Raw genomic sequence first — 19,525 nt, 5'->3', positions numbered from 1 at the left:
ACCCGCCTTGGCCTCCCAAAGTGCTGGGATTACAGGCGTGAGCCACTGTGCCCGGCCAAGACTGCATTCTTGAAGAAGCAAGGACTATTCTGAGAACAAGATAGTTTGTATCTTGCAGTAAATGCAGAACGCAGGCATCTGTGTTAATGCATGTCTCACGGACTGTGTATGGATGAATGAACTGAAATGTTTGCTTAGTTCTCCTACCTGTATCCCTTAGTGAATTATTCTGAACTTCATTCACTGATTCCCCCTTCCTTCCTTCCTTCCTTCCTTCCTTCCTTCCTTCCTTCCTTCCCTTCTCTCTCTCTCTTTCTCTTTCTCTTTCTATCTCTCTCTCCCCTTCCTCCCTCCCCTCCTCTCCTCTCCTCTCTTTTCCTTTTTCCTTTCCTTCTTCCTTTTTTGCTCTGTTGCCCAGGCAGGAGTATAGTGGCATGGTCTCAGCTCACTGCAACCTCTGCCTCCTGGATTCAAATGATTTTCCTGCCTCAGCCTCCCAAGTAGCTGGGATTATAGGCATCTTGCCATCATGCCCAGCTAATTTTTATATTTTTAGTAGAAACAGGGTTTTACCATGCCGGCTGGGCTGGTCTTGAACTCCTGACCTCATGATCTGCCTGCCTCAGCCTCCCAAAGTACTGGGATTACAGGCGTGAGCCACTGTGCCCGGCCTCATTCACTGATTTCTATCTATCTGTCTATTTATTTATTTATTTTTTGAGACAGGGTCTCATTTTGTCACCCAGGCTGGAGCGCAGTGGCATAGTCTCGGCTCACTGCAGCCTCAGCCTCCCTGAGCTCAGGCAGTCCTCCCACCTCAGCGTCTCCTGTAGCTGGGACCACAGGCATGCGCCACTGTGCCTTGCTATTTTTTTTTTTTTTTTTTTTTAAATGGAGTCTCATTCTGTCGCCCAGGCTGGGACGCAGCAACGTGATCTTGGCTTACTGCAACCTCTGCTTTCCAGGTTCAAGTGATTTCCTGCCTCAGCCTCCCGAGTAGCTGGGATTACAGGCGCCTGCCACGGGACTAATTTTGTATTTTTAGTAGAAATGAGGTTCCACCATGTTTGCCAGGCTGGTCTCAAACTCCTGACCTCAAGTGATCTGCCTGCCTCGGCCTAATTTTTTTTTTTTTTTTTTTTTTTTTTTTTTGTTCTTGAGACAGGGTCTCACTCTGTCATCCAGGCTGGAGTGCAGTGGCACGATCTTGGCTCATTGCAGCCTCCGCCTCGCAGGCTCAAGAGATCCTCCCAATGCAGCCTCCTGAGTAGCTGAGACTATAGGTGTGTACCACCACACCTGGCTAGGTTTTCTATTTTTTTGTAGAGATGGGGTTTCACCATGTTGCTCAGGCTGGTATTGAACTCCTGAACTCAAGCGATCTGCCTGCCTTGGCTTCCCAAAGCACTAAGATTATAGGTGTGAACCACTGCACCTGACTTCCTCAGGACTTTTTTTTTTTTTTGAGATGGAGTTTTGCCCCTGTTGCGCATGCTGGAGTGCAGTGGTGCAATCCTGGCTCACTGCAACCTCTACCTTCTGGGCTCAAGTGATTCTCTTGCTTCAGCCTCCCAAGTAGCAGGGATTACAGGTGCCTGCCACCATGCCTGGCTAATTTTTGTATTTTTAGTAGAGATGGGGTTTTGCCATGTTGGCCAGGCTGGTCTTGAACTCCTGACCTCAGCTGATCTGCCTGCCTTGTCCTCACAAAGTGCTGGGATTACAGGCATGAGCCACTGTGTCTGGCCCTCCACACAACCTTTAAAGGTTATTTGTGGTTGTGAGTAGTTCACTTGTGAGACTGAGAAACTAAGGTGCTCTCTAGGCTTTTTCACTCTGCGGGATCTCCCTTCTGCGTTGGGTTGAATGAGATAGTGCTTATTAAAGCACTTTGGCAGACAGTCTGGTCCTATACTTCTACCGCTGCCTTCTGCCACATTGGGATTCTGGTGAGAGGCAACGTGCCTCCTTCCTTGTTTGTGCTGGAGGTATCCAGGACAGAGTGTTGCTCTGTTGCCAGGCTGGAGTGCAGTGGCACCATATGAAGCTCACTGCAACTTCTGCCTCCCGGGTTCAACTGATTCTCCTGCCTCAGCCTCCTGAGTAGCTGGGACTATAGGCGCGCACCACCACGCCCAGCTAATTTTTGGTATTTTTAGTAGAGACAGGGTTTCGCCACGTTGGCCAGGCTGGTCTCGAACTCCTGACCTCAAGTGATTCCCCTGCCTTGGCCTCCCAAAGTGTTGGGATTATAGGTGTGAGCCCCCGCGCCTGGCCTCCATTCCTGTTTTTAGGCAGATGAAATAATTTGCCACATGACTAGGGTAAAGATAGGATAAATAGAAAAGAAATATCATGTCATAGATCCTATGTTAGTTTGCTAGGGCGTCTGTAACAAAATACCGCAGGTGGAGTGGCTTGCTTCCACAACCCAAATTAATTTTTTTACAGGCCTCTATCCTTGGCTTATAGATGACTGTTTTCTCCCTGTATCTTTATACTGCCTTCTCTCTGCAAGTGTCTGTGTCAGAATTTTCTCTTTTTATAGGAACATCAGTCATACTGGAGTAGGGCCCACCTGTTTTAACTCAGTTACCTCTTTGAAGACCCTGTTCCAAATATAGTCTCGTTATAAGGTACTGGGAGTAAGAACCTCAACATAGGAGTTTTTTGGGAGTATACAATTTAGCGGCCATGCATGGTGGCTCACGTCTGTAATCCCAGCACTCTGGGAGGCTGAGGTGGGCAGATCACGAGGTCAAGAGCTCTAGACCCTCCTGGCCAACATTGTGAAACCCTATTTCTACTAAAAATACAAAAAATTAGCTGGGTGTGGTGGTGCACACCTATAGTCCCAACTACTTGGGTGACTGAGGCAGGAGGATTGCTTGAACTGGGAGGCAGAGGTTGCAGTGAGCCAAGATCATGCCACTGCACTCCAGCCTGGTGACAGAGTGAAACTCTGTTTCAAAAAACCAATCAAGCAAAAAAAAAAAACCAAAACCAATTTAGCCCATAGCAGATTCTATAACATAAATTGTTTACTTAATATTAATCTAAACATGAAAATATTATAGTCACCTGCACTTAAGCTAAAACATTATAGTTCTCTGGAGAAAAACTTAGACGTTGTTTTCCATTCACATTTAACTATATTTTGTATAAACTGTAAATTCTTTGGGTATATATGTATATTTGTTTTTGAATTTTACTTTTTAGTTGCATAAATAATTTAGTAATATATTTTGGAATATTTTAAAGCAAATCCGGGACATAATAGCATTTCACCAGTTGTATGTTAATATGATTCTCTCACAGATAGGAACTTTGAAAAATTTAATGTAACCGTACTGCTACTATCACAGCCAACAAAATTAACAATAACTACTGGATATTCTCTGTATGTTTGGCCATGTTAAATTTTTCCCAGTTTGTCTCAAANTTTTTTGAGATGGAGTCTTGCTCTGTCACCCAGGCTGGAGTGCAATGGCATGATCTCGGCTCACTGCAACCTCCAACTCCCAGGTTCAAGTGATTCTCCTGCCTCAGCCTCCTGAATAGCTGGGAATAAAGGAGTTTCTGTTTTTAGTAGAGATGAGGTTTCACCATGTTGGCCAGGCTGGTCTTGAACTTCTGACCTCTGCGATCCACCTGCCTTGGCCTCCCAAAGTACTGTGATTACAGGCGTGAGCCACCATGCTGGGCTCACTTAATTGCTTTACAGGCTATCTTTTTCATTGGTGACACATATATATATTTTTTTAATTAAGGGAACATTCATACAAAATAAATTAACCATTTTAAAGTGCACAATTCAGTGGCATTTAGTCCATTCACACATTATGCAGCCATCAGCTCTACTTCCAAAACATTTCATCATCCCAGATCTCATACTCATTCAACAGTCCCCCCTGATTTCTGTCTACCCCCAGCTCATGGAAACTATGAATATGTTTTCTGTCCCCTTGGATTTTCTTATTCTGGATATTTACTATAGATGGAATCCTACAATATGTGACCTTTTGTGTCTGGCTACTTTCACTTAGCATAATGCTTTCAAGGTTGTTAGACAAATAACCTTTAACCCCTTCATCTTACTCCTCTCTCAAATTTGTTTTGCCCAGTTATCCCAGGAAACCTCTCCACATCATCTTCCATCCTCTTAATTGTATCTACCAAGGGCACAGATGGCCAGTTACAGCATCAAGCAAACCTCTGAAGGGAAATCAGCCCCTTGGGGATTCTTATCTGGGACCAGAAATGTGTTCCAATATATTTTTTCCCTTTGTAATCTCATGCATTCTATTTTACATGCTCAAAACCATTACTCTGAGAAGGAATCCATAGGCCTTACCAGACCGCCAAAGAAGTCCTAAGAAGTCAAACAAAGCCAGAAAAATCCTCACTAAGCTGCTACTGAGCTCTTCATCTTCATTCACTCAGTTAACGATGGTTCCTTCAACAATTTCCTTTTTTCCAAAAGTGCTTAGGATGAGTAAAATAGCTGCTTTGTTTTTTGTTTATTTGCTAGCACTGTAACTTTTTTTTTTTTTTTTTTTTTTTTTTTTTTTTTTTTTTTTTTTTTTTTTTTTTTTTTTTTTTTTTTGTTGAGACAGAGTCTTGCTCTGTTGCCCAGGCTGGAGTTCAGTGATACATTCTCAGCTCACTGCAACCTCTACGTCCTGGGTTCAAGTGATCCTCCTGCCTCAGCCTCTCAAGTAGCTGGGATTATAGGTTTGTATCACCATGCCCAGCTAATTTTTGTATTTTTAGGAGAAATGGGCTGTGCCACCATGCCCAGCTAATTTTTTGTATTTTTAAGATAGACGAGGTTTCACTATGTTGGCCAGGCTGGTCTCAAACTCCTGACCTCAGGTGATTCACCCATCTTGCCCTCCCAAAATGCTGGGATTACAGGCATGAGCCACCATGTGTGGCCTGAGTTGGTTTGAATTTGGAATAAATAAACCCATACATTGCATTTGGTTGGTGAGTCTCAAACTTTATGTTTTCATTCTTTTCACTATGAAAAAGTTTCTTCTGCTGCACCTTTTATTCCATGTCATAGGCTTGTTAAAACTGGGTCATTTGTCCTTTTAACTTTTCTAATTGTGGGATTGACTAATTTTATCCTTATGGTTTTATTGAATACATTCCTTTATTCTGCTATATTTCCTACAACCCGGTAGTGGTACCTGAAGATAATGTGTTTTAAAAAGCTGTTTGGGCCAATGTGATGAAACCTTGTCTCTACTAAAAATACAAAAAAGTTAACCGGGCATGGTGGCTTGTATTTGTAATTCCAACTACTCAGGAGGCTGAGGCAGTAGAATCACTTGAACCTGGAGACTGCAGTGAACTGAGATCATGCCACTGCACTCTAGCCTGGGCGACAGAGTGAGACTCTCCCCCCAAAAATAAAAGTTGTTTGGCAGAAGAAGAATCTCTTCTTAAAAGCATCGCTATTCTTTGGAAATGAACTTATAGCTCACATAGTAGATATTGATCTGAAATGTGGAATAAATTTCACCTTTGGAGTTGTATCCTATGGCTTTCTAAAAGCCTTTCTTTTAAGTGACTGGTTGTACATTTGCAGGGGAAGAAGGTCAGATGAAAAGATAGTTTTGTGGCTACAAGTCATCTCCCTTGGATCAGACTACTGGGGAGAGCCACATTGTGCCATCATAAAAACGCTGAGAGAGCTGTTGGCAACAGGCAGAATTTAGCTCTCAGTGATGGCCCTGCTGCTCTAGCGTTGACTTTGTCTCAGGTGATCCATAGTTTTGTAAAGCCGATATAATTCCTTACTCCTGGAATGCTGTTTGGCTTTCACTCAGTGTTGTTTTTTTTGGCCTTGGATACCTTTGAGAATCTAATGAAAGTCACGGGCCTTCCCCAGGGAGTTACAGACTCCATGCAACGCATCAGTGATCAGTGGCCTTTATCTATCACCGGGAGCAGCAAGCACGTACAAAAGGTACCACTCTCGGCTCCTAAAAGCAGGATCTGAGGGCTGCCCGGAGAACGTCCTCCATAGCTGACTGGTAGAGCAGTTAACATATAGAAATGTAAATGTGCCTTACTGTTTACTGCTTTGTTTCATAGTCTGACTACTAAACTTTCAGTTACATATGGAGCCATTCAACCCTTTCTCTAGCATATTTCTTTTTTTTGTTTTTTTAAGAGAGATGGGGCTTCACCGTGTTAGCCAGGATGGTCTCTATCTGACCTCGTGATCCACCTGCCTCTGCCTCCCAAAGTGCTGGGATTACAGGTGTGAGCTACTGCGCCTGGCTTCTCTAGCATATTTCTATACCTAGTGCCATATCAATTATCATATTAATATCAATTTTTTTTTTTTTCTTGAGATGGAGTCTTCCTTTGTTGCTCAAGCTGGAGTATAGTGGTGGAGTCATACCGCACTGCAGCCTTGAACTCCTGGACTCAAGCGATCCTCTGGTCTCAGCCTCCCGAGTAGCTGGGACTAAAGGTGCATGCCACTGTGCTCAGCACAATACCAAGTCTTAAAATTTGATGAAAAGGCCAGGCATGGTGGCTCATGCTTGTAATTCCACGCTTTGGGAGGCCAAGGCGGGTGGATCACGAGTTCATGAGTTCGAGATGAGCCTGGCCAACACAATGAAACCCTGTCTCTACTAAAAATAAAAAATTAGCTGAGCGTGGTGGCACACGCCTGTAATCCCAGCTGCTCAAGAGGCTGAGGCAGGAGAATCGCTTTAACCCGGGAGGCGGAGGTTGCAGTGAGCTGAGATCGTGCTACTGCATTCCAGCCTGGGTGACAGAGCTAGACTCCATCTCAAAAAAATATTTGATGAAAGGCAGCACTTTTGGAGTTTCTGCTACACCCACCCTGCCCTCCAGATGACTGTTGCTGATGTCCTAGCTGTCCAGTGACCCAGACTTAGACTATCCTGGAATAAACTTAAACATGTGGTTGTGAGTGGAAGCCCAGTACTCTGGTGTACCATGTGGGTAACATAGACTCTAGGGAATTTTGACATCAGATATTATTTCACCATCTCAATGCTATAGTGAGTATTGCTAGAAACATAAAACCCATGTTATGACTCCTTTAATTGTAATAAAAAAGAAACCAGTTGGTAATTTATAACTCATTTTCCCTAGAGTGCCTTTTCTAGTGGTAGTCAGGTAACAATCCTGTCATAGGTTTCATTAAGAGGCAAAACTCTTTCTGGATATCCTATCGACTTAAGAAATGGAGGGGAAATGTATTTGTTTTAAGTGTTTAGTAGAATCATTGACCATTCTTGTTGGTTGATATTTGGAGGCTGTGTCTACTCCCTGATCCCTGGAACCTGTGAATATGTTACTTTAGTTGGCAAAAGGGACTTTGCAGATGGGATCAATGTGACACACTTTGAAATGGAGGAGATTATCGCAGATTATTCATGTGAGCCCCATGTAATCACAAGTTCTTAAAGATGGAGAGCCTTTCCTGACATGGTCGGAGAGAAGAGGTGACATCAGAAGAGTCAGGAGATGTAGTGTTGCTGGCTTTGAAGAGGAGGAAGGAGGCCATGAGTCAATGGTGGTAGCTCTAAAAGAAAAGCAAGAAAGAGGCTTCTCTCCTAGAGTCTTCAGGGAGGATTGCAGCCCTGCTGACCCCTTGATCTTAGCCCAGTGAGACCCATTTCAGACCTCTGACTTCAGAACTGTGCGATAACAAATTTGTGATTGATTGATTGATTGACTGATTGATTTTTGAGACAAGGTCTTGCTCTGTTGCCCAGGCCGGAGTGCAGTGGTGCAGTCATAATTCACTACACCCTCTAATTCCTGGGCTTAAGCAAGCCTCTTGCCTCAGCCTCCTGAGTATCTGGGACTACAGGCATGCCTCACCATGCCTGGCCAATTCTTTTTTTCTTTTTTTTTGACATGGAGCTTCGCTCTGTTGCCCAGGCTGAAGTGCAGTAACGCAATCTTGGCTCACTGCAATCTCTGCTTCCTGAGTTCATTTGATTTGATTCTCCTGACTCAGCCTCCCAAGAAACTGGGGTTACAGGCGTATGCTATCACCACACCTGACTGATTTTTGTATTTTTTAGTAGAGTCGGGATTTCACCATGTTGGCCAGGCTAGTCTCGATCCCCTGGCCTCAAGTGGTCCTCCCAACATGGCCCCATGATATACTGAGATTACAAGTGTAAGCCGGTGCACCTAGCTTAAATATATGTTGTCTTAAATTACTGTTTGTGGTCAATGGTTATAGCAACAACTAGTAAGAGGCTCAATCGTCAAGATGAATGAGAGATGTACAACAGGAAATCACATAGTTTGACCCTGGAAATAATTGTCTTCTCTTTTAGGTCGTGGTTGAGCTGGGGAAGTTTGAAAGGAAGGGGTTTCAAAGTTCCGATTTGCAAGATGGACATACAAAAATGGAAGAAGCACCTACGCATCTTAATGCGTTTCTTAAGAAAGAAGCATTAACCTTCAACAGGAAAAGAAAATGGGAACTGGACAGCTACCCCATTATGCTCTGGTGGTCCCCGCTGACGGGGGAGACCGGGAGGTTAGGCCACTGTGGAGCAGACGCATGTTTCTTCACCATCAACCGGACCTACCTGCATCATCACATGACAAAAGCATTGCTCTTCTATGGTAAGCGGGGCTTTCGCCTTTCTCCCTTTGTTTGCTCCCTTTGTTCCCTTACTCCAAAGCTGAGTTACAGCTTACCACTGAAAAGTGATGGTGGAGCTCCCCTTGAAAACACGTTGACACCCCTGATTTCCTTTTCATTTGCTCTGTGGCATGCCAGAGCGTTTAGCAGATACAATAAAGAAACAAGCCTGGCTGGGCGTGGTGGCTTCTGAATTCTCTAACACATTTCTGAAGGGTTGGGTAAGAGAGTATGATCCTCAAGTTGTCATTTGAGATGAAGCAAAGTTAAATGTTGAGATTAATATCTCAAGTTTTAACAGAAGCTTCTAGAAAGATTTCAGTTATAGACACAAAAAATATAGATAATAAAAGGGGTATTTATGTACCTATCACCTAGCTTAAGATATAAAATATTACATGTATAATTGAAAATCTGTATGAGCCCCTCTCTGACCTATCCCATTTCCCTCCCTGATACTCTGGAGGGAATCATGATATGTGTGTATGTGTGACAATATAAGTATTTTATTTAGATATATAGGAGTTATATATACATGTGTGTTAAAATTTTTTTAAATGTTTAAAAGTTTTAAAAAAGTTTTTTAGGGCCGGGTGCGGTGGCTCAAGACTGTAATCCTAGCACTTTGGGAGGCCGAGGCGGGTGGATCACAAGGTCAAGAGATCGAGACCATCCTGGTCAACATGGTGAAACCCCATCTCTACTAAAAATACAAAAAATTAGCTGGGCATGGTGGCGCGTGCCTGTAATCCCAGCTACTCAGAAGGCTGAGGCAGGAGAATTGCCTGAACCCAGGAGGCGGAGGTTGCGGTGAGCCGAGTTCGCGCCATTGCACTCCAGCCTGGGTAACAAGAGCGCAACTCCATCCCAAAAAAAAAAAAAAAAAGTTTTTTAAATGTTTAAGTGTTTTAAATGTTGACTGTGGTATAACCACTTTAGATATTGGTTTGGCAAGGTCTAGTAAATGTGAATTCATACTTAATAATTCTACTACTAGGTTTATAAGCACATGAAATCTCACATATATACATGGATTGTTCATTATGAAATTTTTCTCCATAAGTAAGGCTTTTAAAGTAAACTAAATGTCCAATAACAGAAAAATGATTAAATGAAGTGTAATACATAAATTCAATGGAATATTATGCAATGATGAAAATGAACTGGAGTTAGGAGCATGTAACTGATAAATCTCAAAACTAAGTTACAGATAGAAAGTTACATATAACACTACTCTACATCATTTATATTGTTAGAAATCTGTAGTAGAAATTTAAGAACATGTGATGCTATTCCAGGGAAAACAACCAGTTGTACACATATATACATATGTAAACACATGGATACACATACACACACATAGATACACATATATACATGCATATATACACACATATATAGTGATAGGTTTGGCTGTGTCCCCACCCAAAATCTCATCTTGAATTGTAATCCCCATAATCTCCACATGTCAAGGGCGGGACTAGGTGGAGGTAATTGGATCATGGGCAGTTCCCCATGCTGTTCTCATGAAGTGAGTGAGTCTCATGAGATCTGGCATTTCCCCTGCTGGCACTCACTCCATCCTGCTGCCTGTTTCTCCTTTGTCTTCTGCCATGATTGTAAGTTTCCTGAGGCCTCCCCAGCAATGCAGAACTCCGAATCAATTAAACCTCTTTCCTTTATAAATTACCCAGTCTCAGGTATTTCTTCATAGCAGTGTGAGAATGGACTAATGCAGTATACACATATATATGTTCATACCCACATATATACACATATACACACATGTAGACACATACACATGTATACACATATGCATTTATGCATGTGTGTACTATGTATGTAGGTACATAAATATACACACATCTGCATGCATACATATATGCACACACGCACGCACATATATGTATGCATGTTTACACACACACATGTATATACATACATACACACTGTAATTTATATATACATATACAAGTCGAACATCATAAATCTGAAAATTTGAAATCCGAAATGCCCCCAAATCCAAAACTTTGAGCACCAACATGATGCGCAAAGGAAGTGCTTATTGGAATATTTTGGATTTCAGAATTTCATATTTGGGATGCTCAATGGTATAATGCAGGTATTCCAAAATTTAAAAAAATAAAAAATCTGAAACACTCCTGGTCTCAAGCATTTCTGCTAAGGGATTCTCAGTCTGCATATATGTACCTATATGTATACACACACACTAGACACACACACACACACATCTTTTGTGTGCAGTGTACTTTTTTGCTCCTCCCTTCCTTCTCTGGAAGAAGATAGAATCTTCTCTTTTTCACCAGTTTGGAAATTTAGCAATAACTGCTTTGGTGTGGGTCTGTATCCTTTCACTGAAGTGGGAACATAAATGTCTGGTTACCAGGAAGCCTACAAAACAGTTTTTAATAACTTGGTGACTTTTCCGGGACTCACAGGTCTACAGAGTCATGCACTTAATTTTGTCAGTACGCTTAAGAGTTGTTCTTTTTCTGTCTGGGTTGGACTTATCTCGAACCAAATTCCAAGGAGACTAGCGTGTCAACCAGAATGCTTCTGGTTTGACCTTCCATATTTCAGATGGAAATATGGAAGGCCAAATTTCTTACTGTCCATTGCCTAAAACGATCAGTGACTCTCTTGGAGAACTGAATATACGCTGTTTATTACCTTGGCATTCACGGCTCTGTGTAATCTGACTCCAACTTACCTTCCAAGCTTAACCCCTCTGATTCTATCAAGTAAACCTTATGTTCAAAACTGAAACTGGAATAGTCCTGATTTTAGGCATAAGCCACCAATATTTCTCACTTAGCATCATTGTTCGTTCAGTTCTGTCTCCTAGGTTGTCCTTTTCGTATTTGTCGTGTCAGAATAATCTACTGAATACCTTCCATTTCTTTGGCAATATGGATGAATAATATAGTTTCTGATGTCTAAGATTATTATCTTGAGAAAAAGATATGACCCAACTGTAACGCAGGGGCAGATGCTATGTACACCACAAGAGAAGTCGGCAAGTCTTTGTGGGATTTCAAAGACAGGAGAGAGCGCCTACTATTGGAGGGATCAAGAAATGATTCATAGGCCAGGCGTGGTGGCCCATACCTGTAATCCCAGCACTTTGGAAGGTTGAGGTGGACAGATCACCTGAGGTCAGGAGTTCAAGACCAGCCTGACCAACATGGTGAAACCCTGTCTCTACTAAAAGTACAAAAATTAGCTAGGCGTGGTGGTGGGTGCCTGTAATCCCAGCTACTTGGGAGGCTGAGGCAGGAGAATCACTTGAACCCGGGAGGCAGAGGTTATAGTGAGCCGAGATTATGCCACTGCGCTCTAGCCTGGGTGACAGAGTAAGACCCTGTCTCAAAAAAGAAAAAAAACAAGAAAGGCTTCATAAAAAATTATGAGTAATATCTGAGGTACAGTAAGCAGAGTGGTTGGCTATAGCATAGTTGTGGGTACAGGAAAGATAAAGATTGAAAGATAAATATTGGGACCAGAGCTTGGAGAATCTTTAATGTTGGCTTAAGATTTTTCCATCACATTATGGGATGGTGTTAAGGAGTCACTGGAGTTAAAACAACCTTTTAAAAGTCAACTCAGGCCGGGTGCAGTGGCTCACACCTCCAATCCCAGCAGTTTGGGAGGCAGAGGCGGGCAGATCACTTGAAGTCAGGAGCTCAAGACCCGCCCGGCCAACATGGTGAAACCTCATCTCCACTAAAAATACAAAAAATTAGCCAGGTGTGGTGGTAGTAGTATGTGCCTGTAATCCCAGCTACTTGGGAGGCTGAGGCAAAAGAATCGCCTAAACCTGGGAGGAGAAAGTTGCAGTGAGCTGAGATCGTGTCACTGCACTCTAGCCTGGGTGACATAGCGAGACTCTGTCTCAAAACAAAAACAAAAACAAAACAAAACAAAAAAAAAACAAGTCAACTCACAGCCACCTACAAACCATTCCTGACTCCTGTCCATTAGATGAAGCCCCTTTTCTCTAAATGCCCACAGGGCATTTTATGTCTCCTTTATGTCATTTTACTGAGTGTCTACTATATATCAGGCACATTGCCAATCATGTATACAGGTAGCTATGGCGTTTTCTTCCCTGGTGGAGTGTAGAGGTCATGATAGAGCAACGTCAGTTCATCTTTGTTCCTCTTCCCACCCACTGTATATAGCACACTGCTTTGTACATGGTAGGTGCTCAGGAAATATTCATGGAGACCTAGAGAATTTTTTTTTTTTAGATGGAGTCTTGCTCTGTCGCCAGGCTGGAGTGCAGTGATGCGATCTCGACTCACTGCAACCTCTGCTTCCCAGGTTGAAGTGATTCTCCTGCCTCAGCCTCCTGAGTAGCGGGGACTATAGGTGTGCGCCACCACGCCCAGCTGATTTTTGTATTTTGAGTAGAGACGGGGTTTCACCATGTTGACCAGGATGATCTTGATCTTGACCTTGTGATCTGCCCGCCTTAGCCTTCCAAAGTGCTGGGATTACAGGTGTAAGCCACCATGCCCTGCTGAGACTTCGAGTCTTTGTGAATAGAGAGACTTATTCTAAACTCAAGAGTCTACCCTCTTTTTTGTCGAGCTGAGAGACTGAGGCTCTGGAGACTTAGGGATGTGCCAGGATTGCAGTGGTTGGTACCACTGCAGTACGCCAGTGGAGAACCAAGGTGCACTGACTCCTGACTGTGTGCTCCTTCACCTAGACCATATTTGTTGTTTGATTGTTTGTTTTGGAGACAGGGTTCCACTCTGTCGCCCAGGCTGGAGTGCAGTGGCACGATCATAGCTCACTCCAGCCTCCAACTCCTGGCTCAAGTGTTGGCTTACGACTTTCCATCACGTCAGCCAGGCGTGGTGGCTCATGTCTATAATCCCAGCACTTTGGGAGGCCAAGGCAGGCAGATCATGAGGTCAGGAGTTCAAGACCAGCCTGACTAACATGGTGAAACCCCATCTCTACTAAAAATACAAAAGTTAGCCAGACGTGGTGGTGTGTACCTGTAATCTCAGCTACCCAGGGGACTGAGGCTGGAGAATTGCTTAAACCCTGGAGGTGGAGGTTGCAGTGGGCTGAGATTGTGCCACTGCACTCCAGCCTGACGACAGAGCAAGACTCCATGTCAAAAAAAAAAAAAAAAAAAAAGAAAAAAATACTCCATCACATCATAGGCTAGTGTTGAGGAGTCACTGGAGTTAGAATAACCTTTTGTCCTGCCTCTGCCTCCCTAGTAATGGGGACTACAGGTGCTTGCTGCCACACCTGGCTAATTTTTAAATTTTTTTTGTAGAGATTGGCAGGCGGGGGAGTTTTTTATAATGTTGTCCAGGCTGATCTTGACCTCCTAGGCTCAAGCAGTCTCCCTGCCTCTCCCTCCCAAAGTGTTGGGATTATAGGTGTGAGCCACTGCACCTGACCTAGAGCATATTTGAATGGACACTCATGGCCATAATTAAACCTGAATATTTGGGTCTTGGAATTGCCTAACATGCCTGTTTTAACAAACAGAATTGGAAATTCAACTTGTTTATAAGATCTGTTGAGCAAAACAGAATGAAGACAGCACACTCTTCTGAGTGTTCCCAATCCTAATTAAGTAGGTCAATTACAACTGCGAATGGTATTCTGGGACAGCGGGATTGAAAAAGAAAATGCTGAAACAATGATGAAGTATTGAAAGCTGACCTAATTAAGGGTAAAGGAAACTCACAGGATTGTGTGACCTGGAAGCTTTTGTAAACCAGAACATTTTAAATTTGGTTTGCTACCTTTGTAATCTCCTTTTTTTCTTTCTTCCTAGAGATGAATTGTTTTCTGAATATAAACACATTTCTGGAGGCACTAGTTAAAGACTTTAAGCAGTGAAATATGCAAATACTGTGTCTAAATGCAAATGCATGTATAACAACTGAGTCTGGTTTGAGTCTTTGAGAAATGCAAGGATTTAGCTACATTAACAATTCTCTGAAACAAAAATTAAGCAGCCACTGGTGAAGGAGTTACTTTTTTAGACTAGTTTATTGAAGTGGGGAGAAAAATAATAAGTTTTTTGTTTTTTTCTTTGAGACAGAGTCTTGCTGTCACCTAGGCTAGGGTAGACCGGTGCGATCTTGGCTCACTGCAACCTTCTCCCAGGTTCAAGTGATTCTCCTGCCTCAGCCTCCCGAGTAGTTGGGATTACAGGTGCCCGCCAACCACGCCCAGCTAATTATTTTGTAGTTTTAGTAGAGACAGGGCTTCTCCATGCTGGCCAGGCTGGTCTCGAACTCTTGACCTCAGGTGATCCACCCACCTCAGCCTCCCAAAGTGCTGGGATTATAGGCATGAGTCACTGCACCTGGCTGAGGAAGATTTTTAGAAAGACGTTGTGGATACAAGAGGAGAGTATGGAGTGGCTCCGTCACAGGCTATCATGAGCCATGGAGCTGGAATCAGCACTGTAGTCCTCTGTGACCCGACGTGGTGGAGAGCAGGTGTTCCAACTGAAAAGGTCTCCCAAGTAATGAGGTATCTCTACGTACACCATCTATTGGTGACGAATTCTGAGACTTGTAATGAAATACATTTAGAACAACTGAGAGCAGACAAAGTCGACGCTTCCTTTGTTTTAGAGCCTGCTTTGGGATTTCTCAGTGCCTTCATGTGTTTATGTGTAATTAAAAAGAAAGGCACACCCGGGAGGGAGTGTCATTGTTCAGACATGGCCTCTCAAGGGTCTGACCTCTGCCACTGTCCTCATTTGTCAATGTCTACTCAGGTTTTTCAGTTAACCAAAAATCCGTAAAACTTTAATGAACTGAATGGCATTGACCTACATGGGAGATTCATGCTTGGAACAAAAAGCCAATTTGTTGGTGTCTTTTCATGGGAACAGAAGTACTGATGTTGATTGTTCAGGGTACCTAGTCCTTATGGTCAGGTGAGACAGAGAATGGGATTAGAATCATGAGGTGGCTTAGTGAACTTAGAATTATGGTAAACACTTTCATGGTCTTGAGTGATGGACCATCCAAGAAATGAGAAAGCCTCATTAGCTACCTTTGTCCCTAACAGAGGAGAGTAATAACGTTCATTGTCATTAATTGATACTTACTCTGTGTCAGGTGCCAAAGGGACCTCCAAGTATTCTTTTTTTTTTTTTTTTTTTTTGAGACAGAGTCTTGCCGTGTCACCCAGGCTGGAGTATAGTGGTGTGATACCTACTCATTGCAACCGCTGCCTCCTGGGTTCTAGTGGTTCTTGTGCCTCAGCCTTCGGAGTAGGTGGGACTACAGGTGTGCACCACCACACCTGGCTAATTTTTGTATTTTTAGTAGAGAAGGGGTTTCACCATGCTGGCCAGGCTGGTCTGGAACTCCTGACCTCAAGTCATCCACCCACCTCGGCCTCCCAAAGTCCTGCCAGTTGTATCTTCCATTCCCCAGCTCAGACCCCCTCCCTGCTGTAAGGCTGCCATGGCCTTTCTGCACTATACCCTTTCCTGGTTTCCCTTCTCCCTCCCTCTCCAGCTGATTTCTGGAGCCTGTCAAAGTTACAGTGAGGACAGGGAGGAGAATGAGGGAGACAGGACATTTGTCTTTCTTTTCTTTTTTTGAGACAGAGTCTCACTTCTTTGCCCAGGCTGGAATGCAATGGCAGGATCTTGGCTCGCTGCAACCTCTGTCTCCCAGGTTCAAGCAACTCTTCCGCCTCAGCCTCCTCAGCAGTTGGGATTACAGGCATGTGCCATCACGCCCGGCTAGTTTTTGTACTTTTAGTAGAGATGGGGTTCCACCAACAGGACTTTTCTTAATTGGCTGGGTGGCTTTATGTCCTGTGAACCTTGTCAGGGTCTCTACTTGCGGGGGTCTGTCTTGTAGACTTGACCTAGTGACAGATGAATAAAGTACACTGACACACAGATATTATGCTTTGCTAGTTTGGTTGAGGAGCTGTGGCTGTGTACAGACTCCTCGGAGAGTGCTGCAAAGAGATAGCAGCTGCTGGCCCCCACCAGCTAGAAAGACTTGCATTTATTTAGTAAAGTTTAATTGACAAAGGCTTGAGTCAACACTACTGGAGTGAAGAGATTAAAGCACATGTTCTGATGCTTAAAGCAAACACTGTTAGCGGGTAATATCCCTGGTCAACTTCTTGAGAGGGCTATCTGGCTCAAAGATTAGTTTTAACACTACATGAATAAACAAGTTAGTTAGGTAAACTCCTCTAAATACTTTAGCTATTTGCTTTACTTATTAACTAAATTTAAGGGGGGATTTAGGCTGCCTTCAGCTGAAACTTTTACTGAAACTATGAAAAAACTTTCAGGCTTTCTAAAAGGGTTTGAGACTATATTCTATAACTTTCTCTACTGTTTTTCCCTTAATTTATGCCACCCCTTGACTGAATTCCCACAGAACCTGGCAGGTGGTTGGAGCTGGTGTTTTTGGGTGGGTCTAGCAGGTGATGCAAGTGAACTTTTTTTATGCTGGGGTGGCTTCCTGGCATTGGACATTTCCTTGCTGGACTTCTTGCTTTTATAATTTCTTTTCCTAGGAAGCTGCATCCCTGCTCTAGGTAGTCACATGGGACAGCTGCCCAGCACCTGACATCCTGCGGAACACAGCCAGCTTCTTTCTGCAGAGGTCGCTGGTCTCTTTGTCCATCCTCATGGTTACTTTGGAATCTTGATATCTGTCCTTTTAGATCCATCTCAACACCCAGTTCTAGAATGTCTCTGTGGAGGTCACCATTTGTCAGGCCCCTTCTTTGTTGGAGAAGCACAGAAAAGAAACAAGTGGAGTCCAACATGATTATGTCACCACCGATGGGATAGCAACCTTGATAGATTTCCTTATACCGCCATCCCTAGTCATCTTGTATTGGGTATCTCCTAAGGCTTCAGGAGTGACATATCTATGAACCATTCTCAGGGGTGGAGATTTCTGCTGATCTCATCCATTTCATGTTGATTCTTACTAGTTGTTTTTTTGTTTTTTTTTTCCCCCCAGAAGTTAGCTTTATTTTGGAACCTGTGCATTGAATGCAGATAGTAGCTAATTTGTTATTTATAGTGTGCCAGATTTAAGACTTTTTTGGGATGTAGCAAAGAAATGGGCTTAATTAGAGTGTTTGGCAGTAACAAAGTTGGACACAAAAAAATGAAGCTCATGGCTAGTTACAGTGGCTCACACCTGTAGTCCCAGCACTTTGGGAGGCCGAGGCAGGCAGATTGCTTGATCCCAGGAGTTTGAGACCAGCCTGGACAATATGGCAAAACCTGGGCTATACAAAAAATACAAAAATTAGCTGGGCATGGTGGCGTGTGCCTGTAGTCCCAGCTACTTGGGAGGCTGCGACGAAGGGATTGCTTAAGCCTGGGAGGTGGAGGTTGCAGTGAGTCAAGATTGTGCTACTGCACTCCAGCTAGGGTGACAGAGTGAGAACGTGTCTCAAAAAAAAAAAGTAGGCTGGGCGCGGTGGCTCAAGCCTGTAATCCCAGCACTTTGGGAGGCCGAGATGGGTGAATCACGAGGTCAAGAGATCGAGACCATCCTGGTCAACATAGTGAAACCCTGTCTCTACTAAAAATACAAAAAATTAGCTGGGCATGGTGGCGCGTGCCTGTAATCCCAGCTACTCAGGAGGCTGAGACAGGAGAATTGCCTGAACCCAGGAGGTGAAGGTTGTGGTGAGCCGAGATCGCGCCATTGCACTCCAGCCTGGGCAACAAGCGCGAAACTCCGTCTCAAAAAAAAAAAAGTAATAACTGGGCAATAGATTTTATATATATGTGCTCCAATCAGATAACTTGTTTTAAATAGACATTCCATTTTTATTTAAACAAATAATAATTATTTTTTGGGTGGGACAGAGTCTCGCTCTGTCATCCAGGCTGGAGTGCAGTGGCACAATCTCAGCTCACTGCAACCTCTGCCTCTCGGGTTTGAGTGATTCTTCTGCCTCAGCCTCCCAAGTAGCTGGGATTATAGGCATGCGCCACGACGCCTGACTCATTTTTCTATTTTTAGTACAGACAGGGTTTCGCCATATTGGCCAGGCTGGTCTCGAACTCCTAACCCCAGGTGATCCACCTGCCTTGGCCTCCCTAAGTGTGGAGATTACAGGCGTGAGCCACTGCACCCAGCTCAAATAATTATTTTTATGGGATTTGACATAAGGTAATCCAGCCTGGGAACTCTCTGAGGCTCCTCCAGTGACCTTACCTCATTCAAGTCCCTAGTCCTTACGGTAGCCTGCAAGCCCGCCTGTTCTGCCCGCGCTCCTTCCTTACCGTCCTCCTTGTTCCTTCTCCCCACGTTGCTCTGCTTGTAGCCCTCAGACATGGAAGCATTATCCAGCCCCTGAGCCTTTCACTTGCCGCATTGCTCTACCTGGGATGCATTTCTGTCTTACTCCTTTACACTGGACAGATCTCTGCCCAGATGATGTTTTCTCAAGGAGGTTTAATTCCTCTCCTTCTCTCTGACAGTGTTCTCTCCCTCACCACTCTGAGGACATAAACCCCTGCTGTATTTTCTTTCTTTCTTTCTTTCTTTTTTTTTTTTTGAGACAGGGTCTCACTTTGTTGCTCAGGCCGGAGTGCAGTGGCGTGATCTTGTCTCACTGCAACTTCCAGCTTCTGGGTTCAAGCAATTTTCCTGCCTCAGCCTCCCAAGTAGCTGGGATTACAGGCACTGGCCACCATACCTGGCTAATTTTTGTATTTTTAGTAGAGACGGGGTTTCACCATGTTGGTCAGGCTGGTCTCGAACTCCTAGCCTTGTGATCTGCCCACCTCAGCCTCCCAAAGTACTGGGATTACAGACATGAGCCACTGCGCCTGGCCTTTTT

The 19,525-nt window shown here is 43.8% G+C and overlaps 1 protein-coding gene across 2 annotated transcripts in view; it reads left to right on the top strand.

Annotated features, from left to right (window-relative positions):
- Positions 1-19,525, top strand: part of FUT10 (fucosyltransferase 10) — a 108,198-nt gene that overhangs the window by 13,862 nt on the left and 74,811 nt on the right. For both annotated transcript variants that reach the window (XM_017536108.1, XM_017536107.1), the window contains exon 3: positions 8,349-8,643. In XM_017536108.1, the coding sequence (XP_017391597.1) occupies positions 8,421-8,643 (223 nt within the window). In that variant the 5' untranslated portion in view covers positions 8,349-8,420. The remainder of the gene's footprint in view (positions 1-8,348; positions 8,644-19,525) is intronic.

This window comes from Cebus imitator, unplaced genomic scaffold (genome assembly GCF_001604975.1).
Source record: "Cebus imitator isolate Cc_AM_T3 unplaced genomic scaffold, Cebus_imitator-1.0 Scaffold5, whole genome shotgun sequence".
NCBI lineage: Eukaryota > Metazoa > Chordata > Mammalia > Primates > Cebidae > Cebus > Cebus imitator.
This window is presented reverse-complemented; position numbering and strand designations above follow the sequence as displayed.